Raw genomic sequence first — 26,964 nt, 5'->3', positions numbered from 1 at the left:
TCTGGAGCTGTTGGCTGGCAGCCCCCACAGGAGCCCTGAGCTGAGAGCCTGGGAACACCCACCTGCTCCTTCTTCGTCTGAGGGCACTCCCTGTCCCCCTGTCCCCCCTGTCCTGTCCTACCACACCCCCTTCTCCTCTGAAGTGTGGCCACAACCTCCAGACTCCACCGTCTCTGGCTCCAGGCTCCACCCACACCACAGTCCACGTTCCCTATCATTGTCCAGGGTCCATCAAACCTTTGACTTGGCCATTTTATCTCCTTCCTTAGACATCTGTGTCAGGGTCTGGATGTGGATGTCCCCATGGACCGCAGCCCCAGCTCTGCAGGACCCTGTGTCAGGCCACCACATCCATCCCAACCTCTCAGACCCCTGAAGTCTCTGCTCTTCTCACATCTCCACACCTGATCCCTCTGTTTGCTGTGACCTTCCTAACCTTATCTAACCTCCAACCACACAACGACCTCCTTCTCTTGGCTCCCACGGCCTCAGGAAGTCTCTTCTGATTTGATAGCCTGTCAGGGGGTCTGGTTGATACTCTAGGCTGGGGTGGCTGAGCTGGAAGGAGAGAGAGCACAGCTGGGAGAATAAGTCAAAATGATAAAGGCATCTAGAGGCCATGAAATGGCCCTGTGGCTGTGAGGAATGGGATATTTCCGGGACTTGGTTGGCCTATGGGACTTGTGGAACGAGTCCCTCAGAAAGTGGGCGGAGCCCCTCAGAAAGTGACAGCTGTGGTGGACGCTGCTACTTAGGTAATCACCCTTGGAGAAGGAAGGAGAGAGGGACTTCTGGGCAACCTGGTGTCACAGTCTGGGTGTTGCCCTAGTGGCCTGTTGGTCAAGCTGTGTCCGTTTCCCAAGTCAGAGGAGGGAAAGGAGGTGATTAAAGGAGAAAATACCTAGCAATACCCATGGTGACCGGGTACCAGGTCCCCCTGAAATCCTCCCTGTGCTCTCCTCCTCTGCACCTTTGATTTGCTCAGACTTCAGACTGAAGTCCCCTTCCTGATCCTTCCTTGCGTCCTTGCAGTGTCCCCTGCCAGGTTCTCAGGATGCAACTCCCTGGATGGGGGTGTGCCGTCCCTGCCTCCAGCATCTGGCTTTCCTTGTTTGTCCTCACAGCCTGTCAGAGTGGAGGTCTTCTCAGGAAAGACCCCACAGCCCTTGTGCCCAGGCAGGCTGGCCCCTGAACCCACATCTGGTCCTTGAGAAACCATTATGCACCCGTCACCCCAATAAACTCAGGGAATGAGCCGTGATCCTGCATGGCCCGCCTGCTTTTCTCCTCCCAGCCATCTTTCTTGTCTGTGAGAATCCAGGATAAAAGGAAATGGACCCCGGTCTGCTGTGCCCCAAACCCACCAGCACTCTGAGTTGGCCAGTGGATGAGGAAAATGAGACCCAAGTAAATCACTCAAACAAGGAGCCTCTGCCCAGAAAATGGCAAATCCAAGACATGGACCCAATGCCTCCCACTGACCCACCATGCTGTCCCTCTCACGGGGACAAGGGGAGGGATTGGGCTCACCCCTGCCCTCCCCAGGGTCCTGGGAAGGCAGCCATGGTGCTGTGAGGGTGGGGACTTGGGCCGGGGGTGAGTGTCAGGACCCTCCACGCAGGGTCAGCTTCCTCTTTCCCACTGACCACTTCACGTGAAGTGAGGAGCTGGGGAGAACCACGAGGGTAAGTCACCCTGGAAACCCCTCAGCCAGGCTGGGATGTCCCAGGCCCGGGGCTTGGAGGAGAAGGCAGCCGGCAGGAGGGCAGCCCTACTCCACCCCAGGAGGACAGGAGACCAAGCAGAGGCTGCACCCGCCACACTGCAGCCAGGAGACTCGGCGGGCATCCGGGGCTGTGCTGCTGCTGCTGCTGCTGCTGCTGCTGCTCCAGAGTCTGGCTTGAGCTGAACCCACCTCCCTGGCCACGGACATCAGCCTGAGCCAGGCCCAGGCTCGATCTCACCATCAACTAGGACAGCAAACATCCAACCAGCTGGTCCCAGCAGGATGACACGTTGAGCTGGGCCAGGGTGCAGGCTGAATGGGAGGATGCCCAGCTTTGCAGAAGAGACCAGGCTCCCAGCCCCAGATGTGGGGCAGACGGGTGGGCATGGGTACCATTCCTGTGAGTGGGTTTTTACTGGGGACACGGGTGCAGAGAAGCCAGGCTGGTTTCCAGAGCCTAAGAGGGTATTCTCTCCCCTTTGAGGATCTGGATGCCTCAAGTACATCTCAGAGGGCACCTCCTCCCCACCCCTCTACCAGGACAAGGACCTGCAAAGCCCAGCATCTCAGGTCAGCCTCCTGGAGGCCGTGTGCTTCAGGCAGGAGGCAGGCCAAGCCTATCCAGACATTAAATTCCAGGAGGACGGAGTCAGACAGGACACCTCACACGAGGCGCACACCCCCTCCATCTCCCCAGGTGGCTCTGTGGTCCTTCCCCACAGCCTGGCTTGTTGTTAGTGTAGATCAATCAGTCTTTTCGTGATGCCTTGGGAAGGTAGAAACAGCCCCTCCAGAGGCTCTGACATCTACCGTGCACTTTGTAAAGTGACTTGAGAAGGGACCAACTCCTGGGGGAGGGACGAACTGGAGATCAGAATATAATTTCCACAGATTTCATTTCCTCAGCCCCACCACTCAGATGGATCCCAGGTCCAGCTCAGCAGATCCAGGTCTCACCTGCTTTTGCTTATTTCTAAAAAGAAATTTAGGAGATTTTAAAGGCACGTTTCTGACCACTCCCCACCAGCTGAGAACCACTGATCATGTCTCCAGCAAAACCTCCCTCCCTAGGAGTTTCTTCCCTTTCTGAAACGGAGCTCGGATTAAAACAACAAACAAGGGAAGGGTCTGGGGAGCTGGGATCGCAGGCTGGAGGGGGATGGAGACTGGGAAGGCTGGTGGGTGGCAGGGACTGTGGAGGGTAGAGCTGGGGCTGCTGGGAGCCATGCTGCGTTGGTGTGAAACTCAAGATATGAAGAGGAGACCAGCCTGATCCCCTGCTGTCCGTGCAGCTGGTGAAGCAGGGGGGTCCCTCCATGGTGGAAGGAGGTCCTGCCGTGATGGTCACCTGTGTGCCCATGAAAAACCTCACTGAAGTGTGTTTCTTTCCAAGGACTGGCCACCTGAGTCCAAGGATGCGGCCTGTGCATGTGGTCCTTCAGGGCACAAAGGACACCCAAGCATCCACCTCCTCTGAGCTCACAGCACTCTTGTCAGCAGGGCAGCCAGGGCTTCCACCAGTCTCCTTTGGGCAGGGAGGAAACTCAGGTCCAGGGCGGGGTTGAGGTGTGGCCTTGGGAGGAGGTCTTGGCCAAGTCAGGGTTGATGGCAGGATCCAGAGCTCTGGCTCGTGTGTGGAGTTTCCCATGGCCCCATCTGGGGCCTCTCTCTCTCTCAGACTAGCTCCCTGGTCCCCTCTGTCTGTCCCCACCACCCCCAACCCTGGCCAGCCCTGCATCTCTCCTGCAGCCCATTGCTTTTGGAGACTCAGTTCTAACTCTGGGCTACAGTCCAACAGCACTCTGGGCACCCAAGAGCTGCTCTGGGGTCCGCTTCTGCCTTGTTTTCCCGCTCTCTTCCTTCCCTTCCTGGGCCCTCCCCTGCCCTCTGCTTGCTCAAGGCTGCGGGCAAGGTCTCAAGGATTTTTAGGCAAGTGCACAGGGAAATCAGCTTCTAGCGCCTCCTGCATGTGTTGTGGGAAGTGTGGCATCACCACTGGCCAGAACTGGCTACATAACTAGCAAATTGAAATTGCAGGACCCCTTGCTCAAATAGTATAGAGTATTTCAAGACCTCAAGAACAGAGTATTAAACCAAGTATAGGGCCCTCCTGACCATAGGGGGCCTGTGTGACTGCACTGGTGACACAGTCATGATGCTGGCCCTGCCCCCAGCTCCCCAAATACAGTCATGGCAAGAAGGGCTCCAAGGAGCTGCTTCAGGAGTTCCTCAGATAGTGGAGGTTTTAATAGTCTGCGAAATACAATACTCACGACTCTGATTTACTGGTTCACTGAAGTCTTCTGTATAAAAAAAATAAGAGTTCTAAACACACACTCATACAGGCACGTATCAGTGCTGACTGTGGCAACTCCCATTATTCAGAAGGGGTGACCAGGCCCCAGCAGAACACGGGAGAACGGGATTAGTGAGGCCTCAGAGGCGGAAGTGGCAGGGCTGTGGCTGGACTCCGAGGCCAGTGCTCTTTCCACTGCCTACACAACAGACACTGCAGCCAGTGTCCAACATCCGGCAGTAGCACTGCCTCTCGCTTGCTATTTACTTTGCAGCAAGAGGCTCCCAACCTCCCTGTGCCTCCATTTCCCTCTCTGTAAATTTGTCCTCAGAAAGTACACACCTCATGTGGCTGGTCAAGGACATAGTACAGGAATCAATGCAGCTCATTACTGCTGAGAGTTCCTACCAGGGCAGAATTTTCCCAAGGAACTCAAAGCTGGTGAGAAGCCAACCAATGATTAGACTGCCAGACTCTAGAGCCTAAGGACCCAATGAGCATTTGGAGGCAGGTTTCTGCCCTGTTCATAGTAATAGCTGCTGTTTATGGGGCAATTCTGGGTCCTTCATTCCCAACTTCTTTCTCTGGGTTGACTCTTTTATCAGACCTCATCCTTGATCAGCCACCTGTCCCCATGGAAGGATGGGGAAGGAGACCTCAGTCCTAAGGTTTAGGAAACACAAAGGTGCAGAGGCAGGAAAGCACAGGGAGGATTTCAGGGGGACCTGATATCTAGTCACCGTGGGTATGTAGTTACTTTTTCCTTGTAATCACCTCCTTTTCCTCCTCTGACTTAGGGAAAGGATACAGCTTGACCAAGAGGCTACTGGGGCAACAACTGAACAGTGATGCTGGATTGCCCAGAAGCCCCTCTCTCCTTCCTTCTCCAAGGTTGAGTGTGCAATCAGCATCATCTGTCCAGGCTGTCAGCTTCCAAGGTGCCCCATCCAATCTCCCAGTGACCCACAGGCCAACCAAGACCAAGAGCTACACCTCCAGACACAGAGCCATTCCATGGGAGACAAGATTAGAATTAACTTCATGGTCTCTGGATTCCTCTATCACATTGGCTCATTCATTCTCCCAGCTGGGTTCCCTTCTCCTCCCATGCTCGCCACTTCAGGGTGGTGTCTCAGCCAGGGTCCTGGGCAGGGAGTCACTGACGTCAAGTCAGAATGGACCTCCTGAGGCTGTGGGAGCCCTGAAAGGAAGTGCCATGTCTGCTTGGAGTCAGATAAGATTTCATAAGGTGAAAGGTCACAGCAAGCAGAGGGATCAGATGCAGAGATGGGAGAAGAGCAGAGGCTTTGAGGGGCCTGAGGTTGGGATGGACGTGGTGGTGTTACAGAAAAATGTGTTACAGCTCACTGTTACAGGGCAGTTGTGAAAGGAACCTGGATCTGGGCAAGAGACCAAGAAGCACTCGGAGAGTTGGAGAACTCAGGTTTATTACGCCAGCGGGCCCAGTGGAGTTAACACTCCAAGCTCTGGACCCCGTCTGTAGATTTACACAGGCTTTTATAGGCTATCAGTTTACACTTTGCAATATCATATGCAAATAAGGTATAACAAAAGTTGACTAATTAGGAACAAGCTTTGTAGAAATGGACTAATCAGGAGTGAGAGAAATAACCAATCAGGAGTGAGCTTCATGCAAATGAAGCACTACAAATGGACCAATCAAGAGTTAGCTTAGGGAACCAGTAGAATCTAACGGGTAAGTTCCACTTTCCTAGAAGTAAGCCGTTTCAGAGGCAAAAAGTGAGATAAAGCCACTGGGCCAGGGAACCAGATGGTGCTGGCACGAGAGTAGTGGCCCTGCCTGGGGGTCCTGCCATTCTTTTTTATGGGGCTTCCCTCCTCATTCCCCACTTTCGATGCTCTCTAATATATGTACTGAGCATCAACCTTTAGAGTGGTGCCCATTATTCATCACTGGGCTCTTCCTGGTCCAGAGGCCTATACTGAGTAACTAGTAGCTGTAGCCTTAGTGACTCTATTTGTGAGCTAATGAAATGGGTAACGAGTTTAACGATGCAGGGACAAAACAGCAGTGCTAGAAGAATCATAAGGAGGGGGCCCGCTAGGGGGAGGAGCCAGGAGGCCCAACTCCAGACGTTATTCCATTGTGCCCAGGAATTTGCTAATTCCTAGTTTCTGCGTTCAGCTCGATCTCGTAGTTGTTGGACCATATTTCTGACAATTCCTAATTGATTTACACAGAAACAGCATTTCTCATTTAGGAAGAGACAGAGTCCCCCCTTTTCGGTAGTGAGCAAGTCTAAACCCCTCCTGTTCTGTAGGACTACTGCTGCTAGGGAGTCCAACTGGTTTTGTAGAGACATTAAGGACTCAGCCACTCGTTTTGAGTCTTCATTGACCTCAGCAGATAAGTGCTGGTAATAGTAGGATGATGAGGCTATTCCTCCTATACCTGTGCCTACTCCAGTTGCTATTCCCACCGAGTGAGTAGTGGTATCAGTGGGATGGCCCTTTTTGATTGAGTATGGGCCACCAGGGGTATGGGAAGGCTCTGGTTATTAGGTATTATGTCCATCTGAGGGGTAAGGAAGGCCAATGTGCTAGTACCTGTCCAACTGGCTGGCAGGCACCGCTAGGTGTGTGTCCCGCATACAAAAAAGGTTCCTGGGCTCAGTGTGCACCAGGGTTTGACAGACATACAACCATAAACAGCTGTGCAGTTATGGGTTTGGGCACACTGGGCAGTAGCTAGATTTCTCATTGAATGTTTTGTCCCTGGGTTGTAGATGCAGTCAAGAGCTGTATGGGCCAATCATACATTAACTGACTTGCGGCTTACATCTGCGGAGTCTGGGGACTACCCAGGCTGACCATTAAACTTGATTAGATCTGAGAGACCTATCGGGCTGGCTACATGGTGCAGGGGACCAGGACGCAGGCAGAGCCAGCGATCACTTGCTAGTTGTGGGTTAGTAGTATTAATGTGGTAATGGACCTTGCCTAATAAGGGACTTAATTGAGGGTTCCGGTTATAAGGCGTGGGCCTACGTCTGTTTTTTACCCTCAGTCCTTCCCGGGTCTATAGAAGAGCCCTGAGCGTGTGGGCCGGGGATTTTTTGGGGGAAAAAGGTCCCTGCCAAGTGCAAATCGGTGAACGGGTCCCATTGGAACCCCCATCATTGAAACAGATATGTTAGCAACTATTTTTACAAGTACCAGAAGGGACTGAGGTTTCTTTTTTTTTTTTTTTTTTTTTAACAGAGAGGTATGGTTCCTACAGCAGACACTGACGGACCATTAGGCTTCCTATTGTAGAGAGATAGAGTACAGCTAGTATTAGATTCTGGCCTATGTTCCAATCCTGGAGTGCAGTGACTATCAGTCCTACAGCCAGCAATATAGCAATACTCATTACTAAAATAAAGTCGGGGCGGCAGTTCACTTTATGTCTTGATCGGTGGTTCCTCGGGCTTCCGCCGTGCGTTCACTAGCCAGCTTCCGGGTGTGGCTAGAGCAAGCTCTCTGGCAGGTGAGGCGGGTGTCTCTGGTCCTCATTTCAAGTGGCTCCTCGAGGTCCTGGTTGATTCTCCAGACATCCTCGTCTCGCAGTGGCGCTTCCCTCTTTGCTCTGGTGTGATGAATCCACGGGGTGATACCTGCAACTTTAAGAGCTGTTGGAATGGTTAACATAACTGGGTAGAGGCTTCTCCAAGTGGGCTCGAGGGGCTCCTTTTCCCAGTCTTTTACCCAGACTTGATCTCCAGGCTCATATGGGTTTAACATTGTTCCCCGTGAGACTGGGATCCTGTCAGTTACCCACCTATGGACTTTCTGCATAGTTTTTTCGGGGCCCTGCATTTGCTTATGAAGTTCTAAGCTTCCCGTGTCTCTAAGTCTTTCTCCCAGTATCATTAGGGGAGGGGGTTTCCCATGTAGGATTTCAAAAGGGGAGGATCCCATCTTGGACCAAGGGGCACAGAGTACCCACTGGAGAGCCATGGGAAGGGTGTCAGTCCAAGGTAGTTGAGTCTCTCAACTGAGCTTTGTTATATCCTGTTTTAGGGTCCGGCGCATGCGCTCTATCCTCCCTGAACTCTGGGGCCTGTAGGCCTCATGTACATTCCGGCGGACGTTTAGTGTTTTTGCCACTTGTTGTGCTATTTCCACCATGAGTGCGGGTCCATTGTCTGACCCTACGGTTAATGGCATCCCGAATCTGGGAATAATGTCTGTGAGTAAGCCCTTTATTACTTCTCTTGTTTCCTCAGTCCGTGTTGGGTATGCTTCTACCCATCCTGAAAAGGTGCAGATAACAACCAGCAAGTAGTTGTATCCTCTGCTGGGCCCCATTTCTGAGAAACCCATTTCCATATCTTTAAAAGGAGCCTGGCCATAGCACTGGATTTCTCTTGGTCCAGCTGACCCCTGTTGTGCATTGTTTTGAGCACATATGGGGCAGCGCTGTGAGACTGAGGCACAGAGGGATGGAAGACGAGGGATCAGACAGTACCGTTCCAGCAGGGCCTCTAAGGCATTCTTTCCCAGGTGGGTGAGCTCATGTTGCTGAAGGACCACCTGGTGGGCTAATCGTTCAGGTATATATATCCGTTTGTCAGGCATCACCCACCATCCTTCCTTTCCGCTGGTTCCTCTAGTTTTGGCCCATGAGTTTTCCTCTTGGCTGTATGCTGCAGATGTTGGCAGCAGTTTGGGTGCCAGTAGAACCTTTGAGATGGCCCCAAGATCTCTGGCATGGCATGATCGACTTGCCGCTTTTTGCGTAGCCTGATCTGCTAGTTGGTTTCTTCTGTTTATGGGGTCATTTCTTTTTTTGGTGTCCTTTACAGCGGATGAATGACATCTCTGTGGGCTCCCAGATTGTCTCTCATAGATGCCCATGGCGGACTCGTCTGGCTTTTGGATTATGGTGATTTTAGACATGTTGGTTGGTTTCTTTGGCCCGGCTCGCAACCCATGTAGGAGGGCTCTCTGATATGTCCGCAGAGCCTCCCGTTCGGCTTGGGAGTTAGAGTTCCATTCTGGTCTTGCGTCTGGGGCTGCGTTCCAGGCCCATTCCTCCGCATCCAGGGTTCCCTCTGGGGCCTGCTCTTGTAGCCATTTTTTAGTTTCTGTTATGATCTGCTTTCTTTCTTTAGTATTGAAGAGTGTCAGGAGCAGCTGCTGAATGTCATCCCAAGTCAGCTGGTGGGTCTGGAAGATGAACTCTAGGAGGCCAATCATGGCCTGGGGTTTTTCTGAATGTGGCGGAGCGTGGTGTCGCCAGTTCAGGAGATCCGTTGTACTGACAGGCTGGTGGTACAGGATGGAGTGGCTGGGCTGTACGGACCCATCATCATGAACTTGTTGGGGTCCTTGTGTCGCCCAGAGAGGCATCTGGAGGGTAGCCACTGGCTGGGCGGCCTGCAGGGCCGAATGGAGTTTCCACCCCTTGGGCTCCCGGCCCAGAGCCCAGGGCCACCGTGGTGGTACAGGCGGCGGTGGACCGTCTGGAGAGGCAGCTGTGGTGGAGCCGCAGAAGCAGGAGGAACATATGGCAGCGGTAGCACTGGCAGTCCTTCAGGGTTCCCACGAAGGACTGGCCTCGTTGTGTCCTTTCTTTTCATCTTTAACGTCGGGACCACAAGGATCTTACATTGTCCTTGATCATTCACACAGACCTGGACCCATGGAGGCAAGGTCTGGGCGATCGTTAGCCAAGAGTCAATATATGGGATTTGGTCGCGGTGCCCTGGGGGCGTGGTGATTATCCAGTATATGGCCCCGACAGCTGACAGGTCGAGTGTGCCTTCCGGGGGCCATCCCATCCAAAGGCGGGCCACCCTGACTCGCACAACGTGCGCAATTTTTCTGGTGTCAATTTAATTCTAGTTTCCTGAGAAACTCTTTCTGAAATTTTTAATCATGCAGTCCAGAACTGTTGGCCTTGATTTTGAGGCTCCCATTATTATTAGCTGACAGATTTTATGGCCTATAGGTGTGGGTGTGCTCCTGGCACCGAGGACTGTGACCCCAGCATCTCTGTTTTTTCCACCCCTCAAAACTGTGGAGTTCTCAAAAAGCTCGCTGCCTCACTGGGCCTAATACCTATCTGCTTGGCTGCAAGTGCTGCCAGTGAGTCAGGGCTGTAACGTTTGGCAAGTAACCCTGAGACTCCCCTGGGCCTGGATGAGCTCTGGGGGTCCCTGCATAAAGTCTTTTCTATAGCCTGAATTGACAAAATATGAGGCCAGGATGGCTGGCTGGTGGCAGAATAAATGGACCAAAAAGGAGGACCTCAAAGGAGGGTTCCAGCCAGTCCTGGGGTGGGTCCCTCTAGCTCAGGTCTTGTGGTCTTAATTTTAGACAGAAAGGTAGTATTGAGCCTGGTTTATTAACTGCGACAGGATATTCTGGGGGACTGGTGACAAGGTCGTGTCTGAAACTTTTAAAAATAATCTCGTCTTAGTTCCCAAGGGCACAGGGGTCATTTACTCATAGGCTGTTCTACGTCACTTTCCCTCCCTGTGTAGCCACCCCGTGCCGGTGTCGCAAACGAGACAAAGGGAGGGTTTTCGCTGAGCCCGCCTGGCCGCTCCCCTCGTGGGGACGAAGGTGCCTCTTAGCTTTGGCGGGTCAGTATAAGCCGCTGACTCCGATCGACACACCGAGGGGCCGATACCACCACGAGCCGTATGAAGTCACCACGGAACTGCAGGTTGGGACTCACTCGAACTCCATAGCAGAATGCCATGGAGCTACAAACTCGAACCTGATCGCATGTTTTTCAGGCCGCACACAAATTCTCACACACACACACACACACAAACACAGATTACCTGCACATTTCCCTCCCTATCACCGGGGTGTCCCTAATCTAACCTAATCTAACGTGATCTCCCTGTCCAGAATACCATCAGATGGGGATCATAACCTGATCTCCCCGTGCAGAATACTATCAGACGGGGAGCATAACCTGATCGCCCCATTCAGAATACTGTCAGGTGGGGAGCGCAACTTGATCTCTCTGACTGGAATACCGTCAGACTGGGAGCCTGGAGGAGGTGATCTATCTCCTCTTCTTCCACTTGGACAGAACCTGAATACCCTACCTAAATATGGATGCTTCCTAGGGCTCCTACCTTGTCCGGCCGTGTTACTTGGTGAGTTGGTCCGTCCTTCCAGAGTTCCATTGGGGCATAGCTGTCCAGAGGACTCAATCACCTCCGCGAAGGAGGACCCAGGATACTGTCAGGTGGTGCGCCTCCTCCTTGGCTTTTGGCCTTCCTGACCTCCAGGCGGCTGCTCTGCCGCCCCAGCAGCTCAAGGGGCTGATGTGATTGGAATCTCGCTGGAACCTCCAGAAATGTTTCAGCAAAGTGTGTCACATCTCAGTGTTACAGCTTAGTGTTATAGCTCAGTTGTGACAGCAAGCTGGATCCGGGCAAGGGACCAAGCAGCACTCGGAGGGTTGGAGATCTCAGGTTTATTATGCCAGAGGGCCCAGAAAAGTTAACACTCCAAGCTCTGGACCCTGTCTGTAGGTTTACACAGGCTTTTATAGGCTACCAGTCTAGACTTTGCAACATTTTGCAACACCATTTGCAAATAAGGTATAACAAAGGTGACTAATTAGGAACAAGCTTTGTGGAAATGGACCTATCAGGAGTGAGAGAAATGGACAAATCAGGAGTGAGCTCCATGCAGATGAAGCACTACAAATGGACCAATCAGGAGTTAGCTCAGAGAACCAGTAGAATCTAATGGGTAAGTTCCGCTTTCCTAGAAGTAAGCCATTTCAGAGTTTAAATAGCGAGATAATGCCACTGGGCCAGGAAACTGAATTGTGCTGGCAGGAGGGTAGTACCCCTACCTGGGGGTCTTACCGTCTTTTTCATGGGGCTTCCCACCTCATGAAAACACACACGCACATGCACACACGCACGCACGCACGAGCGCACACGGCCTGCCACAGTTAAGTACTTGGTCCTGGTAAGTGGGAGGAGAGGAGAAAAGTAAAAGTGAAGCCTGGAGCAAACTGTTTTCACAAGAATTTATTTTTCAAATCCTGACCCAGGGCAAAGCAGACCCTTAGGAGTCTCCCCGGGCCTCTGATTCGCTAAATGCCCTTATACAGGAGTTATCTGTAAATCTTTCACCTTCTTGTAGCAAATCTTGGCGGGCTGAATGGGAATGCAAATTTGGCAGGGGTAATTAGATGGGAGGGGGGAAATTTGGCAGAGGAAACTCAGGAGGAGGGAAATTTGGTGGAGGGAAATTTGGCAGAGGAAACTCAGGAGGAGGGAAATTTGGCGGAGGGAAATTTGGCGGAGGGAAATTTGGCGGAGGAAACCGAGGAGGAGGGAAATTTGGCGGAGGGAAATTTGGCAGAGGGAAATTTGGCAGAGGAAACTCAGGAGGAGGGAAATTTGGCGGAGGGAAATTTGGCGGAGGGAAATTTGGTGGAGGAAACCGAGGAGGAGGGAAATTTGGCGGAGGGAAATTTGGCGCAGGGAACCTCTGCCGTGGTATCCTCGGCGGTAGAAAGGGTAGCGGGCGAAATCTCCGGGCCTGTGGATCAAAAGAAAGTTTTCTTGTACTAACTGGGCCACAATCACAAGGCCCTTCTCTCCACACTGAACCACATTCCAGGTGGACTCCAGGAACTTGGGTCCCCAGTTCACCTCTGCCTGTGACATTAGGAGCATATCACCTCACCCACGCACAGATGAGGACACTGGTTCCAGAGATGATAAGGGGCTTCCCAGGGGCACAAGCCCATCCCAGCAAAGCTGGATGGGAGCAGGGGCAGAAAGTCCATTACTCTAGTCAGTGCCTTTCAAGCAGTCAGGATGCCCAGGAAGCCTTAAAATAAGAATTGCTGGCACCCACCTCAAACTAATTGGGTAGATCTCAGTGGGGCCAGAGAATCAGCCATTTTCTCTAGTTCCCAAGTGGGGAGCCCACTGAGAGAACCACTGCTGTAAGGGATTCCAGAGCCCAGCCTGGAGACCTGGGGCTCTGGTGAGGGGGAGCCAGGGGAGGAGGAATTTCCTCCCCTTAAAGTGATGGCACAGAAGGGAATTGGTCCAAAAGATGTTCCACACCCCACTCCTACAAGTAGCCCCTACAGCCCAGAAGGAGTCATTAACCTTATCACAGGTGATGTCCTTTTGGTCCTTGGACTGGTCCAGAGTGACTGTCCCCACACACTGTTTCACCAGCTAGAAGGGGAGACTCCAGGTCAGACTGGAAGCCCTGAACCATAACCACCCAGCCTCACCACAGGGGCTGCAAGCCTTCCTTTGGACCCTCCTGTTCAGGTCCTTGGGAGGCATCCGCCAGTGCCCCCAGCCTCACCCCATTCTCCTTGAAGGCACACTGCTCCGTTGGCTGCTGTGTACTCCTGGGACACACGGTCTCCTTCACCGTGAAGCTCACAGGCTTTGGGGCATCTGGGTTCTCGTCCTGCTCAAGGATCAAAGTGGGGAGACTGGCTCAGGCTCATGCTTCTTTGTGTGACCTGTGTCCCTGCCCCCAGCAGGACAGCCCCCTTGACAGCCCCTCCCATGTGCCTGGCCCTGGGCTGGGAGCTGGGTGCAGAGGGGAGGAGGACACAGCCTGGTCCTGGGCTCCCAGGCGCACAGGGAGCAGGAGGGGACCTCAGACCGGCTCTCCTGAGGGGCAGCTCCCCCTTAGAGGGGTGAGGGAAGTCAGCGGACACCTGCAGGGAAAGACCTTGTCACTGGAACCTCCAGGCTGAGCACAGCCCTTCCCTGGAAAGGAGACAATGGTGTGCACAGGGGAAGTCACATCCCAGAGCCAGTGACCCCGGCGTATCCCTGGAGCCCCCAGGAGTCCCTGGAGCCTGAGCGGGTTGTCAGGGCTCTGTTCCCACAGCAGAGATGCCAGGCAGAAGGCTTTCACAACGAGAGGGGACCCAGCTCTGGGAGGATTTCTGTGATAGGTGGGATCCCACCTACAGGGAGAGGTGCCTTCCTGACAGGAGGTACAGCACGAGCAAAGGGAGGGACAGTGTGGCTAAGCCTGGCGGGAGACGCCTCCCTTCTCAGCCCCTCCCCGACTCACAGCCTTGGGCGGCAGGTCCAGCTCCAAGAGGCGGTAGAGATTGGGGTCTGAGGACTGCTCATTGAGGCGATCCACAGCTCGAAGCACCGCCTCCCTATAGCTCAGGGCCTGGGCGCTGGCCCAAGGCACCGCTAGTCCCAGCAGCAGTAGCCACAGTGGCCAGTGGCCCAGGGAGAGGCTGGCCCTCTGGGTCTCCATGGTCCCCGAGTCTGCCTCCTCCCAGCCCACAGGACCCTCCTTTATGCTCAGCCTGGGCCTGATGCAATTGCTCAAGCAGGAGCTTTCCCCACCTGCCCCATCCCTGCCCCCTGCCAGGGTGTGAGCTGGACTTGCCTCAGGCCCCGCTCTTGCCTCAGGGGATTGCTGGGCAGTGGGTGAGGTCTGCCTCCTGTGCAAGGTGAAGAAATGGTTTCTCCATCTCCCTGACAACATCTCAGCCTCTCCTGGGCCCCGTGGGGACTTTCATGGGCAGGGTTGCTCCAGAGGGTTGAGTCCTGCAGGAGACAGAGGGACCAGGCTGTGTCCTACACCCTCTCGGCCTCCTCACTGTGACCTCCTCAGAATCAGGCTGACATCCAACCAGAGAAACAGCAACTCCCCATCTCGGCTCCCACAGCCTCACGAAGTCTCTTCTGACTTGTCCCCAAGGTACTCCCTATCCAGGGCTCAAGTTGAGACACCAGGATGGAGCGGCCGGTGTGGGAGGAGGAGGGGGCCCAGCTGGGAAAATGAATGAGTCGATATGTCAGAGCGGCCTAGAGACCGTGATGTCAATTCTAATTCAGTCTCCCATGGAATGGCCCTGTGATCGAAAGCCTGAGTTACCTCTTGGCTTTCTTTGACCTATGGAACTCTGGGCAATCGGATGGGGCACCTCAGAATGTGACAGCCTGGACAGATGCACTGGTTGCACACTCAGCCTTGGAGAAGGAAGGAGAGAGGGGCTTCTGGGGAACCTGGTGTCACAGTCCAGGTGTTGCCCCAGTGGCATCTTCGTCAAGCTGTATCATTTTCCCAAGTCAGAGATGGAAAAGAAGGTGAATACAGTAGAAAATAACTAGCAATACTCACGGTTACTGGGTGTCAGGTCCCCCTGAAATCTTCAGTCTGCTCTCCTGCCTCTGCACCTTTGCGTTTGTTCAGACTTTAGACTGAACTTCCATTCCTCATCCTTCCCTGGGTCCATGGAGTGTCCCCTTTCAGGACTTCAGACTGCAACTGCCTGGATGGGGGTGTGCTGTCCCAGCCTCTAGCATCTGACTTCCCTGGTTTGTCCTCACAGCCTGTCAGAGGAGAGGTCTTCTCAGGAAAGACCCCATAGCCCTAGTGCCCAGGCAGGTTAGACCCTGACTCCACATCTGGTTCTTGAGAAACCCTCATGCACCCATTACCCCGATAAACTCAGGGAGTAAGCCATGATCCTCCACGGACATCATTCCTTTTCTCTCCCCAGACATCCTTCCTATCCATGAGACACCAAGGAAATGGAAGTGCACCACTGTCCGAAATAGTACCCCAAATATGGGGGAATATCAACAAGCTCTCTGACTGCCCAGTTGATGAGGAAAATGAGACCCATGGGCTACGTCATTCCATCAAGGACCTCCTACTCAAAAAATGACAGACTGGGGACATGGAGTCATGCCCCTCAATGACCCACCACCTGTCCTTTTCACAGGGACAAGGGGTAGGATTCAGCCCCTACCCCCTGCCCTCTGCAGGGACCTGTAATGGCAGCCATGGTGCTGTGAAGGCAGGGATTTGGGTCGAGGGTGAGGGTCAGGACCCTCCGCTCAGGGTCAGCTTCCTCTTTCCCATGGACCAATTCAGCTGAAACTAGGAGCTGAAAGAGAACTACGAGGTTAAGTCATCCTGGAAAAGACAGCAGAAGGCATTTAGTGTCTGCAGGCGTGTCTGGGCGCCTACAGGATCGTCACCTGCCAGGACCCACTTATCGGTCAGCACACTAGGCAGCGGTCCTAGCCCCTGAGACATCTAGGGATCCACAGAAAGTTTCACTTTTAATTGTTTAAAATCACAGATGAAAACACTGACATATTGATGAATACATAAGATGAAAAGCAGCTTGGGTTATATTCATGTTTATATGAATGCAGTTGTATAATACAAGTTTTAAGAGTATTCTGTGAATGAAGAGGCCCAGGAAGATAGAAGTGCCAGGGCCCTGAAAGTCCCAGTGTACCCCTGTCTCCCCTGTCAGCATCCTTCCCTGCTCTGGCTGGGTAGGCACAGGGGCAGAGTGACACACAGGAGAACAGGGGGTGCGAATGGGACACAAGGAACCCCCACTCTCGGGCTGATGCTAGAGAGTCCATGGGGCTGGGGAACAGGACTCGGGATGTGACTGGCACGGGCATCCCTCAGTCGGAGCACAGCAAGCCTGGAGGCCCCCCACTGTGTCAGCTGCTGACTAGTAAGGACCAGACGCTAAAGGCTCGTGCAGACGGGCCAGTTCTGCTCGCTCAGGACAGAATGACATGTATTTCCCTCCTGCTGTTCTGATGGGGATTCCAAGTGTCTCTCTGGGTCCCTGCTCCGACACACGAGCCAGATCTGTGCCCTGAGATGGACCCAGACTAACTATGGTCTCCTAGACTCCATCAGCCTCCGCCTCAGATTCAGCCCCTATGTGGTACTCGACCTTGTTTTTCAAGCTAAGCCATTGACCATCCTCTCAAATTAGGCTATGTGGGTCCCAATTACAGATAGACAAAGGCCCAGAAAGATCTCTTCTTCTGCCTAGGGCCACACAGGCAGAGGAGCAATGGCTTTCAGATGTCCATACTCCTCAGAATTCTCTTTCTCTGCCCTATTCATGACAATGTGAAGTGCCCTGTCACATATAGGGGCCCCGAAAATGACTCCGGAGACCTCAGAAGAGGGGGTCAAGGGCCACATCAACAAGGACCTTGCCTGATAACAGCCCAGTGTCCCTCCCTGGCACAGCGGGGGTCTGGGGGAAGGAGAAGCCCCTGTGTGTCCCCATGCATGGCCTCCCCTCTTCCTTACCTCTTGCTTCTCCTCCCCTCACTGCGTGGGACTTCTGTGCCCCCAAATCTCTGAGGCTGCCCCCACTGAGGTCCGTGGCCTCCACATCTGCACAAACACCGGGAAACCACTAGGAGTCATCACCCCGGGCTCTCGGCCTCCTGTCCTACTCTGAGCACTTTGTAAACTCCTCAGGGCCCCTTGGCTGCCAGCGCTGCCCCGCCCCAACTCCTCTCCCGCACCCTTACCCTGCACACCTCTGCCTCTCCTCTCTCTCAGCTCCACGTCAGGCCCCACACCCGAGCCACCTGGGATGAGCTGGCCGGGCTCCACACAGCTCCACCGCCATCCTAGGCCACTTCTCTAGAAGCAGGGCCTGAGCTGGGAATTCAGAGTCATGTGATTAATTGAGGGGTGTGGTCAGCAGGAGGGGGAGGAGAGCAGGGTTGTGCAGAGGAAGGAGCTGAGCAGAGAGGTGCTCCCTCTGAGCCCAGCTTCAGCCTCACCTAGAAAAGCCCAGGAACCAGAATTGCACCCCTGCTTTAGGAGTGACTGAGGCAGGGGCTGGGCTCTGATGTCCCCTCATAGTCAGTCACCAGCCACAGAATGGGGGCAGAGAGGACAAAACCCCCAGGCTTCTCTTGGGGAGGCCTTGAAGCCGGGGAATATGGCACCTGAGAGCCATCAGCATCCATGTCCCACCCTCCTGAAGCAGGATCAGCAATCCTGGGAGACAACTGCAAACAGATGACATCAGCACAGCCCATATCATCCTGATGAGTGAGCCCTCTCTCAGGTTGGACAGTGATGGACCAGCTGTGATGGGCCTGATGTGTAGCATTTGCTGATTTCCATGCTGTAAATTCTTCCACCAAGGCAGATTTCAAGCAACCAAGAGTTTAATGACCAACTCAGAAAATCCTGAAATTTTAACAAGTAGCTCTTGCAGTCTTGTATGCTGTGGCAGAGACACGACACAGTCCCTGGGTTTCCTCTGTGAGGTTTCCTGCCTCACCTGGGGTGATGTAAAGTGAGAAGCATGGGTTCCTCTAACCTGCCTCAAATCAGGCCCACCTGCTCCCCAAGAACAGACGAGCCTGACAGATTACAGAGCCCATGCTCTGCGCGGTCCCGCCCGCTGTCCCTCTGACACACGGGGCTCTGTGTGTTGGTGCAGGTCGGCCCAGGAGCAGAGCTCAGGCCAGCATTCAAGAGGAAGCAGGTGCTCTGGGAGGCGATTCCTTTGAAGCACCAGCAGGAAAATAGAGATGTGAGACCGGGCAGAATCGACATCAGAAGAGGACAAGTCAATAGACAGGTCACTGAAGTGGGGACAGGGGCTCCACCCAGCTGGGGACCTCAGGGAGGGGGGACACATCTGGGAGTGGGCCCCCCAAGGAGTGAGGAACAGAAGAGACGTTTCCACCAATGAGGGAAAAGTCCCAGCGATGGTTGGTTGAGGCTGCTCCCGGGACTGCCGCCTCCCCCGTGATTCCAGTCTGCCCCCCAACAAAGGTCAGCTACAGAGTGGGGAGTGGGCAGGACAGGGACAGTGTCTGAAACCCCCAGGCAAACAGACATGTGGCCTGTGTGTCACTGTTTGTGTCTCTCACTCAGGCAGAGCCCTTCACCCCGATGAGCAGGAGGCTTGCTTCTAATGGTGCCAATTGTGGTACCATTGGATCCCTGAACACAAGCCCACACCTGAAATCTGAGACCCCACAGAAGAAAGACTGATGTGTCTCAATGCCCAGAGCAAAAGCCAGGAAGGGTGGGCTCTTGCAGAGTTCAGATTGTGAGGGAAGTCGAGCAATCTGGACATTTTACCTTCAGGCTGACCCTAGAGCCCGCCAGCAGGAGACAGAGCTGTGTCTCCCCGAGTGATTAACAAGCGACCTGGTCCTCCTGGACTGTCACCTCCATACCAGCAGGAACAGCATCCCCAGCAGCACTGCACACAGACTAGGTCTCCTTAAGCCCCTACTGGGTGGAGGAGGAGGAGGGCAGGGGAATGTGAAGGGCATGGGGTTCCTGGGAATGGAGCCCTGTCCTTTCCCTCCCGGCCCTGCTGCCTCTCCCCGCCATCCTGGAAGGAACAGCTGCCACACCCATCTCTGTGTTCAAAAAGTGAGCACGCACGCACACACACACACACACACACACACACACACACACACACACACACACACACAAGAGGGCAATGGGGGTTAAGGACCACTGGTAAGAGTAGGACAAGAGATAGGTGAATTTGAAATTCATAAGAATTTATTTTCCAGAGTTTGAACAACTGAGCCAGAGTTAGGTGATCATTAGGACTCTACCCTGGGCGAATTTTATCACCAACGTATCCGATTACTTTCCCAATCGCATCTCGAACCCTGTTCACACGCTTACGGATGGAATCACGAATCCGGCCAAATAACCCGACACTTTGGAGCTGTGCAGCAGAAAAAAACAGGATTCTTGTGAGGATTGACTTAGGGACAAGACCAGATCCCTCCCCACCTGAAAATCTTCCATCTTGGAACACCGAAGGAGAGTTAAGGCACCATTTGACCTCCTTGGCTGTGTCACTTGGAGCACGTGGTTGAATCATCTCTCCCACAGACAGATGAGGACCAAGGTCCAGAGATGACAGGGGGCTTCCCAGGGGCACAAACCCATCTCAGAAAAGCTGGACGGGAGCAGGGGCAGAAAGGTCCTGTCTCTAGTCACTGCCTCTCAAGCTTCAGCACACTCAGAAATCCCTCAGAAGGGCTCTTAAAATAGAAATTACTGGGCTCCAACACAGACAATGCTTCCGTAGGTCTGAGTCATGCCTGAGAATCAGCCTTTTTCTCTAGTTGCCAAGAGGGGAGCCCAATGAGAGAACCACTGCTCTAAGGGATTGCAGAGCCCGGCCTGGAGACCTGGGGCTCGGATGAGGGCGAGCCAGGGGAGGAGGGCTCTCCTGTCGCTACAGGGATGGCACAGAGGGGAATTGGCCCAAAGGCTGTTCCACACACCACCTCCAACAATAGCTCCTACAGCCCAGAAGGGGTCACTCACCTCATTACATGTTATATCGAAGTTGTCTCTGAGCTGGTACAGGTTGACTGTCCCCAAACACTGTTTCACCACCTGGAAGGGGAGACTCCAGGTCAGACTGGAACCCCTGAGCCATAAACACCCTTCCTCACCCCAGGGGCTGCTAACCACCACGCGCCCCAAGCCTTCTGTTCGGGTCTTGGGAGGCATCCACCAGCGCCCTAAGCCCCCAGCCTCACCCCATTCTCCTTGAAGTCACACTGCTCCGGAGGCAGCTGTGTCCTCCTGGGACACACGGTCTCCTTCACCGTGAAGCTCACAGGCTTCGGGGCATCTAGGTCCTCGTCCTGCTGAAGGATCAAAGTGGGGAGACTGGCTCAGGCTCATGCTTCTATGTGTGACCTGTGTCCCTGCCCCCAGCAGGACAAGCCCCTTTGAGAGCAGGTCCATGTGCCTGGCCCTGGGCTGGGAGCTGGGTGCAGAGGAGAGGAGGTCACAGCCTGGTCCTGGGCTCCCAGGCACACAGGGAGCAGGAGGGGACCTCAGACCGGCTCTCCTGAGGGGCAGATCCCCTTGGAGGGGCTGAGGGAAGTCATGGGACACCTACAGGGAAAGATCTTGTCACTGGAACACCCCAGGCTGAGCACAGCCCTTCCCTGGTGGGGAGACAATGGGGTGCACAGGGGATTGGAAGCAGGGAAGTCACATCCCAAAGCGAGTGACCCCAGCGTATCCCTGGAGCCCCCAGGAGTCCCTAGAGCCTGAGCGGACTGTCAGGGCTCTGTTCCCACAGCACAGATGCCAGGCAGAAGGCTCTCACAAGGGGAGGGGACCCAGCTCTGGGAGGATTTCTGTAGAGTGGGATCCCACTTAGAGGGAGAGGTGCCTTCCTGACAGGAGGTACAGCGCGAGCAAAGGGAGGGACAGTGTGGCCAAGCCTGGCCGGAGACGCCTCCCTCCCCAGCCCCTCCCCGACTCACAGCCTTGGGCGGCAGGTCCAGCTCCAGGAGGCGGTAGAGATTGGGGTCTGAGGACTGCTCATTGAGGCGATCCACAGCTCGAAGCACCGCCTCCCTATAGCTCAGGGCCTGGGCGCTTGCCCAAGGCACCGCTAGTCCCAGCAGCAGTAGCCACAGTGGCCAGCGGCCCAGGGAGAGGCTGGCCCTCTGGGTCTCCATGGTCCCCGAGTCTGCCTCCTCCCAGCCCACAGGACCCTCCTTTATGCTCAGCCTGGGCCTGATGCAATAGCTCAAGCAGGAGCCTTCCCCACCTGCCCCATCCCTGCCCCCGGACAGGGTGTGAGCTGGACTTGCCTCAGGCCCCGCTCTTGCCTCAGGGGATTGCTGGGCAGTGGGTGAGGTCTGCCTCCTGTGCAAGGTGAAGAAATGGTTTCTCCATCTCTCTGACAACATCTTGGCCTCTCCTGGGCCCCATGGGGAGTTTTTTGGGCAGGGTTACTCCAGAAGGATGAATCCTCCAGGAGACGGAGGGAGCAGGCTGTGTCCTACACCCTCTCGGCCTCCTCATTGTGACCTCCTCTGAATCAGGCTGAAAGAGTGTATTCACCACACAACCTCCAGCTCCTGGGCCTCCTGGTCCCCAACAGGCACTCAGTTAACATATGATGAATAGATGGCAGGACCACCCCCATCTAGTGCCTTTCACACCCATCCACTCCCTAGGCAGACATCAGGGCCACACCGTCCTATTCTGCGGACCCAGCCTTCAGCCAGTCAGGGCATCTCCTCCACTGTCCCCTCTTCTGGATTCTTCTCCTTTGCCTTCTTCACTCTAAAAATGTCCTGTCCCAGCCCCTTCCAGATGCACACTGTTCCCCTTACCCAGACAGCCAGTAAGAGAAGGCTCATCTACACTCTGACCCCACTATTTCTCCTCTTTCAACTCAAGGTCCATGCCTGCTTAACAGCTTTCGAATGATACAACGGCCATGCTGAAGCCTTGTCCTTGCCTTCACAGGTGCCAGGGACCCCTCTGTCTACTGAAACTGCCCCCTCCCCCATTCTCCCCTGGGACCACCTTCCTGGGTCCACTTCCTGGCCTCCCGGGTGCCTCCTGCTCTGTCTAATCTAAGTACTCAACTTTTAATAAAACTTTTACTGCAGGGCTTGCACACGTGATCTGTACAGCTTCTCAAAGCAGTTCTCATGCATTCTGGGCACATCCCTTCCTCAGATACTAGTTATCAGGGACACACATCACTGGTCTGTGTGTCCGAGGCAACACTCCTGTGAACACTCCTGGTTGTCAGCACAGGGCTGTCTGGGGCTGTTGGCTAGGAGCCCTCACGGGAGCCCTGAGCTGAGAGCCTGGGAACCCCACCTGCTCCTTCCTCTGAGGGCCCTCCCTGTCCCCACTGTCACCCCTGCCCTGTCCTACCACCATCTCCTCTCCTCTGAAGTGTAGCCACAACCTCCAGACTCCACCTTTTCTGGTTCCAGGCTCTTCCCACACCACAGCCCAGTGTTCCCTGCCATTGTCCAGGGGTCCATCAAACCTCCCGCCTTGAGTCAGTGGCTCAGGGTCTGGATCAGGTTGTCCTCAGGTGCTCACCTGCAAAACCCTGTGTCAGGCCGCCACGTCCACCCCAACCTCTCAGGCCCCTCGGAGCCTCTGCTCTTCTCATATCGCTACACCTGATCCCTCTGACTGCCGTGACTTTTCGTTTTGTGAAGCCTTATCTGACCTTCAACCAGAGAAACAGCAACTCCCCATCTTAGCTCCCACAGCCTCACAAAGTCTCTTCTGACTTGTCCCCAAGGTACTCCCTCTCCAGGGCTCAGGTTGAGACACCAGGATGGAGTGGCCAGAGAGGGAGGAGGAGGGGGTCCAGCTGGGAAAGTGAATGAGCCGATGTGTTAGAGGATCCCAGAGACCAGATGCCAATTCTAATCCAGTGTCCCATGGAATGGCCCTGAGACTGAAGGCCTGGGATAGGCCATGGCCACCTGTGACCTGGGGACTCTGGGCAACGGAATGGGGCACCTCAGAAGGTAACAGCCTGGTCGGATGTGCTGGTTTCGCACTCACCCTTCGAAAAGGAAGGAGAGAGGGGCTTCTGTGCAACCTGGTGTCACAGTCCGGGTGTTGCCCCAGTGGCCTCTTGGTCAAGCTGTATCCTTTTCCCAAGAAGGAGGAAGAAAAGGAGGTGATTGCAGTAGAAAATAACTAGCAAAACCCACGGTGACCGGGTATCAGATCCCCTTGAAATCCTCTCTGTGCTTTCCTGCCTCTGCACCTTTGCGTTTGCTCAGACTTTGGACCGCAGTCTGGGTCCTTGGAATGTCGCCTGTCAGGTCCTCAGACTACAACTGCCTGGATGGGGGTGTGCTGTCCCTGCCTCTAGCATCTGACTTTCCTGGTTTGTCCTCACAGCCTGTCAGAGCAGACGTGTTCTCAGGAAAGGCCCCTCTGCCCTTGTCCCCAGGTTGGTTGGCCCCTGACTCCACATCTGATCCTTGAGAAACCCTCATGCACCCGTCGTGCTAAGAACCTCAGGAAATGAGCCATGATCTGCACGGCCCGGCTCCTTTTCTCCTCCCAACCATCCTTCCTGTCTGTGAGACTGCAGAGACCCCAAAGCAATGGAACTGGACCAGAACCCCAAACTGTGCCCCTAACCTTGGAAATATCCACCAGCTCTGACTGCCCATTTGATGAGGAAAATGAGACCCATGGGCTACGTCATTCCATCAAGGACCTCCTACTCAAAAAATGACAGACTGGGGACATGGAGTCATGCCCCTCGATGACCCACCACCTGTCCTTTTCACAGGGACAAGGGGTAGGATTCAGCCCCTACCCCCTGCCCTCTGCAGGGACCTGTAATGGCAGCCATGGTGCTGTGAAGGCAGGGATTTGGGTCGAGGGTGAGGGTCAGGACCCTCCGCTCAGGGTCAGCTTCCTCTTTCCCATGGACCAATTCAGCTGAAACTAGGAGCTGAAAGAGAACCACGAGGTTAAGTCATCCTGGAAAAGACAGCAGAAGGCATTTAGTGTCTGCAGGCGTGTCTGGGCGCCTACAGGATCGTCACCTGCCAGGACCCACTTATCGGTCAGCACACTAGGCAGCGTTCCTAGCCCCTGAGACATCTAGGGATGCACATAAAGTTTTACTTTTAATTGTTTAAAATCACAGATGAAAACACTGACATATTGATGAATACATAAGATGAAAAGCAGCTTGGGTTATATTCATGTTTATATGAATGCAGTTGTATAATACAAGTTTTAAGAGTATTCTGTGAATGAAGAGGCCCAGGAAGATAGAAGTGCCAGGGCCCTGAAAGTCCCAGTGAACCCCTGTCTCCCCTGTCAGCATCCTTCCCTGCTCTGGCTGGGTAGGCACAGGGGCAGAGTGACACACAGGAGAACACGGGGTGCGAATGGGACAAAAGGAACCCCCACTCTCGGGCGGAAGCTAGAGAGTCCATGGGGCTGGGGAACAGGACTCGGGATGTGACTGGCACGGGCATCCCTCAGTCGGAGCAGAGCAAGCCTGGAGGCCCCCCACTGTGTCAGCTGCTGACTAGTAAGGACCAGACGCAAAAGTCTCGTGCAGACGGGCCAGTTCTGCTCGCTCAGGACAGAATGACATGTATTTCCCTCCTGCTGCTCTGATGGGGATTCCAAGTGTCTGTCTGGGTCCCTGCTCCAACACACGAGCCAGATCTGTGCCCTGAGATGGACCCAGACTAACTATGGTCTCCTAGACTCCATCAGCCTCCGCCTCAGATTCAGCCCCTATGTGGTACTCGACCTTGTTTTTCAAGCTAAGCCATTGACCATCCTCTCAAATTAGGCTATGTGGGTCCCAATTACAGATAGACAAAGGCCCAGAAAGATCTCTTCTTCTGCCTAGGGCCACACAGGCAGAGGAGCAATGGCTTTCAGATGTCCATACTCCTCAGAATTCTCTTTCTCTGCCCTATTCATGACAATGTGAAATGCCCTGTCACATATAGGGGCCCCGAAAATGACTCCGGAGACCTCAGAAGAGGGGGTCAAGGGCCACATCAACAAGGACCTTGCCTGATAACAGCCCAGTGTCCCTCCCTGGCACAGTGGGGGTCTGGGGGAAGGAGAAGCCCCTGTGTGTCCCCATGCATGGCCTCCCGTCTTCCTTACCTCTTGCTTCTCCTCCCCTCACTGCGTGGGACTTCTGTGCCCCCAAATCTCTGAGGCTGCCCCCACTGAGGTCCGTGGCCTCCACATCTGCACAAACACCGGGAAACCACTAGGAGTCATCGCCCCGGGCTCTCGGCCTCCTGTCCTACTCTGAGCACTTTGTAAACTCCTCAGGGCCCCTTGGCTGCCAGCGCTGCCCCGCCCCAACTCCTCTCCCGCACCCTTACCCTGCACACCTCTGCCTCTCCTCTCTCTCAGCTCCACGTCAGGCCCCACACCCGAGCCACCTGGGATGAGCTGGCCGGGCTCCACACAGCTCCACCGCCATCCTAGGCCGGTTCTCTAGAAGCAGGGCCTGAGCTGGGAATTCAGAGTCATGTGATTAATTGAGGGGTGTGGTCAGCAGGAGGGGAAGGAGAGCAGGGTTGTGCAGAGGAAGGAACTGAGCAGAGAGGTGCTCCCTCTGAGCCCAGCTTCAGCCTCACCTAGAAAAGCCCAGGAACCAGAATTGCACCCCTGCTTTAGGAGTGACTGAGGCAGGGGCTGGGCTCTGATGTCCCCTCATAGTCAGTCACCAGCCACAGAATGGGGGCAGAGAGGACAAAACCCCCAGGCTTCTCTTGGGGAGGCCTTGAAGCCGGGGAATATGGCACCTGAGAGCCATCAGCATCCATGTCCCACCCTCCTGAAGCAGGATCAGCAATCCTGGGAGACAACTGCAAACAGATGACATCAGCACAGCCCATATCATCCTGATGAGTGAGCCCTCTCTCAGGTTGGACAGTGATGGACCAGCTGTGATGGGCCTGATGTGTAGCATTTGCTGATTTCCATGCTGTAAATTCTTCCACCAAGGCAGATTTCAAGCAACCAAGAGTTTAATGACCAACTCAGAAAATCCTGAAATTTTAACAAGTAGCTCTTGCAGTCTTGTATGCTGTGGCAGAGACACGACACAGTCCCTGGGTTTCCTCTGTGAGGTTTCCTGCCTCACCTGGGGTGACGTAGAGTGAGAAGCATGGGTTCCTCTAACCTGCCTGAAATCAGCCCCACCTGCTCCCCAAGAACAGACGAGCCTGACAGATTACAGAGCCCATGCTCTGCACGGTCCCGCCCGCTGTCCCTCTGACACACGGGGCTCTGTGTGTTGGTGCAGGTCGGCCCAGGAGCAGAGCTCAGGCCAGCATTCAAGAGGAAGCAGGTGCTCTGGGAGGCGATTTCTTCGAAGCACCAGCAGAAAAATAGGGAAGTGAGACCGGGCAGAATCGACATCAGAAGAGGACAAGTCAATAGACAGGCCACTGAAGTGGGGACAGGGGCTCCACCCAGCTGGGGACCTCAGGGAGGGGGGACACATCTGGGAGTGGGCCCCCCAAGGAGTGAGGAACAGAAGAGACGTTTCCACCAATGAGGGAAAAGTCCCAGCGATGGTTGGTTGAGGCTGCTCCCGGGACTGCCGCCTCCCCCGTGATTCCAGTCTGCCCCCCAGCAAAGGTCAGCCACAGAGTGGGGAGTGGGCAGGACAGGGACAGTGTCTGAAACCCCCAGGCAAACAGACATGTGGCCTGTGTGTCACTGTGTGTGTCTCTCACTCAGGCAGAGCCCTTCACCCCGATGAGCAGGTGGCTTGCTTCTAATGGTGCCAATTGTGGTACCATTTGATTCTTGAACACAAGCCCACACCTGAAATCTG

At 54.5% G+C, this 26,964-nt stretch overlaps 2 protein-coding genes across 10 annotated transcripts; both read right to left on the bottom strand.

Annotated features, from left to right (window-relative positions):
- Positions 1-12,040: 12,040 nt before the first annotated feature.
- Positions 12,041-14,371, bottom strand: LOC105083358 (protegrin-2-like). Its single transcript, XM_045509029.2, has 4 exons — positions 14,091-14,371; positions 13,362-13,469; positions 13,154-13,225; positions 12,041-12,572 (listed from the first exon to the last, which is right to left on the bottom strand). The coding sequence occupies exons 1-4, from the start codon at positions 14,286-14,288 to the stop codon at positions 12,216-12,218; spliced, it is 735 nt and encodes a 244-aa protein (XP_045364985.2). The 5' UTR covers positions 14,289-14,371; the 3' UTR covers positions 12,041-12,215.
- Positions 14,372-19,342: 4,971 nt separating this feature from the next.
- Positions 19,343-25,643, bottom strand: LOC105083348 (antibacterial peptide PMAP-23-like). 9 transcript variants are annotated; one of them, XM_074344974.1, is made up of 7 exons: positions 25,508-25,635; positions 25,272-25,358; positions 23,766-24,084; positions 23,175-23,263; positions 20,366-20,476; positions 20,148-20,219; positions 19,343-19,536 (listed from the first exon to the last, which is right to left on the bottom strand). In XM_074344974.1, exons 3-7 carry the CDS (start codon positions 23,818-23,820, stop codon positions 19,417-19,419), a joined length of 447 nt encoding a protein of 148 aa, XP_074201075.1. In that variant the 5' UTR covers positions 23,821-24,084; positions 25,272-25,358; positions 25,508-25,635; the 3' UTR covers positions 19,343-19,416. The 9 variants fall into 9 exon arrangements, with proteins under 9 accessions (XP_074201075.1, XP_074201076.1, XP_074201079.1 ...); XM_074344975.1 differs by having other exon boundaries at positions 20,366-20,473; XM_074344978.1 differs by having other exon boundaries at positions 23,967-24,084.
- Between the last annotated feature and the right edge of the window lie 1,321 nt (positions 25,644-26,964).

The sequence above is a fragment of the Camelus bactrianus genome, chromosome 17 (assembly GCF_048773025.1).
Source record: "Camelus bactrianus isolate YW-2024 breed Bactrian camel chromosome 17, ASM4877302v1, whole genome shotgun sequence".
In the NCBI taxonomy this organism is placed as follows: Eukaryota; Metazoa; Chordata; class Mammalia; order Artiodactyla; family Camelidae; genus Camelus; species Camelus bactrianus.
This window is presented reverse-complemented; position numbering and strand designations above follow the sequence as displayed.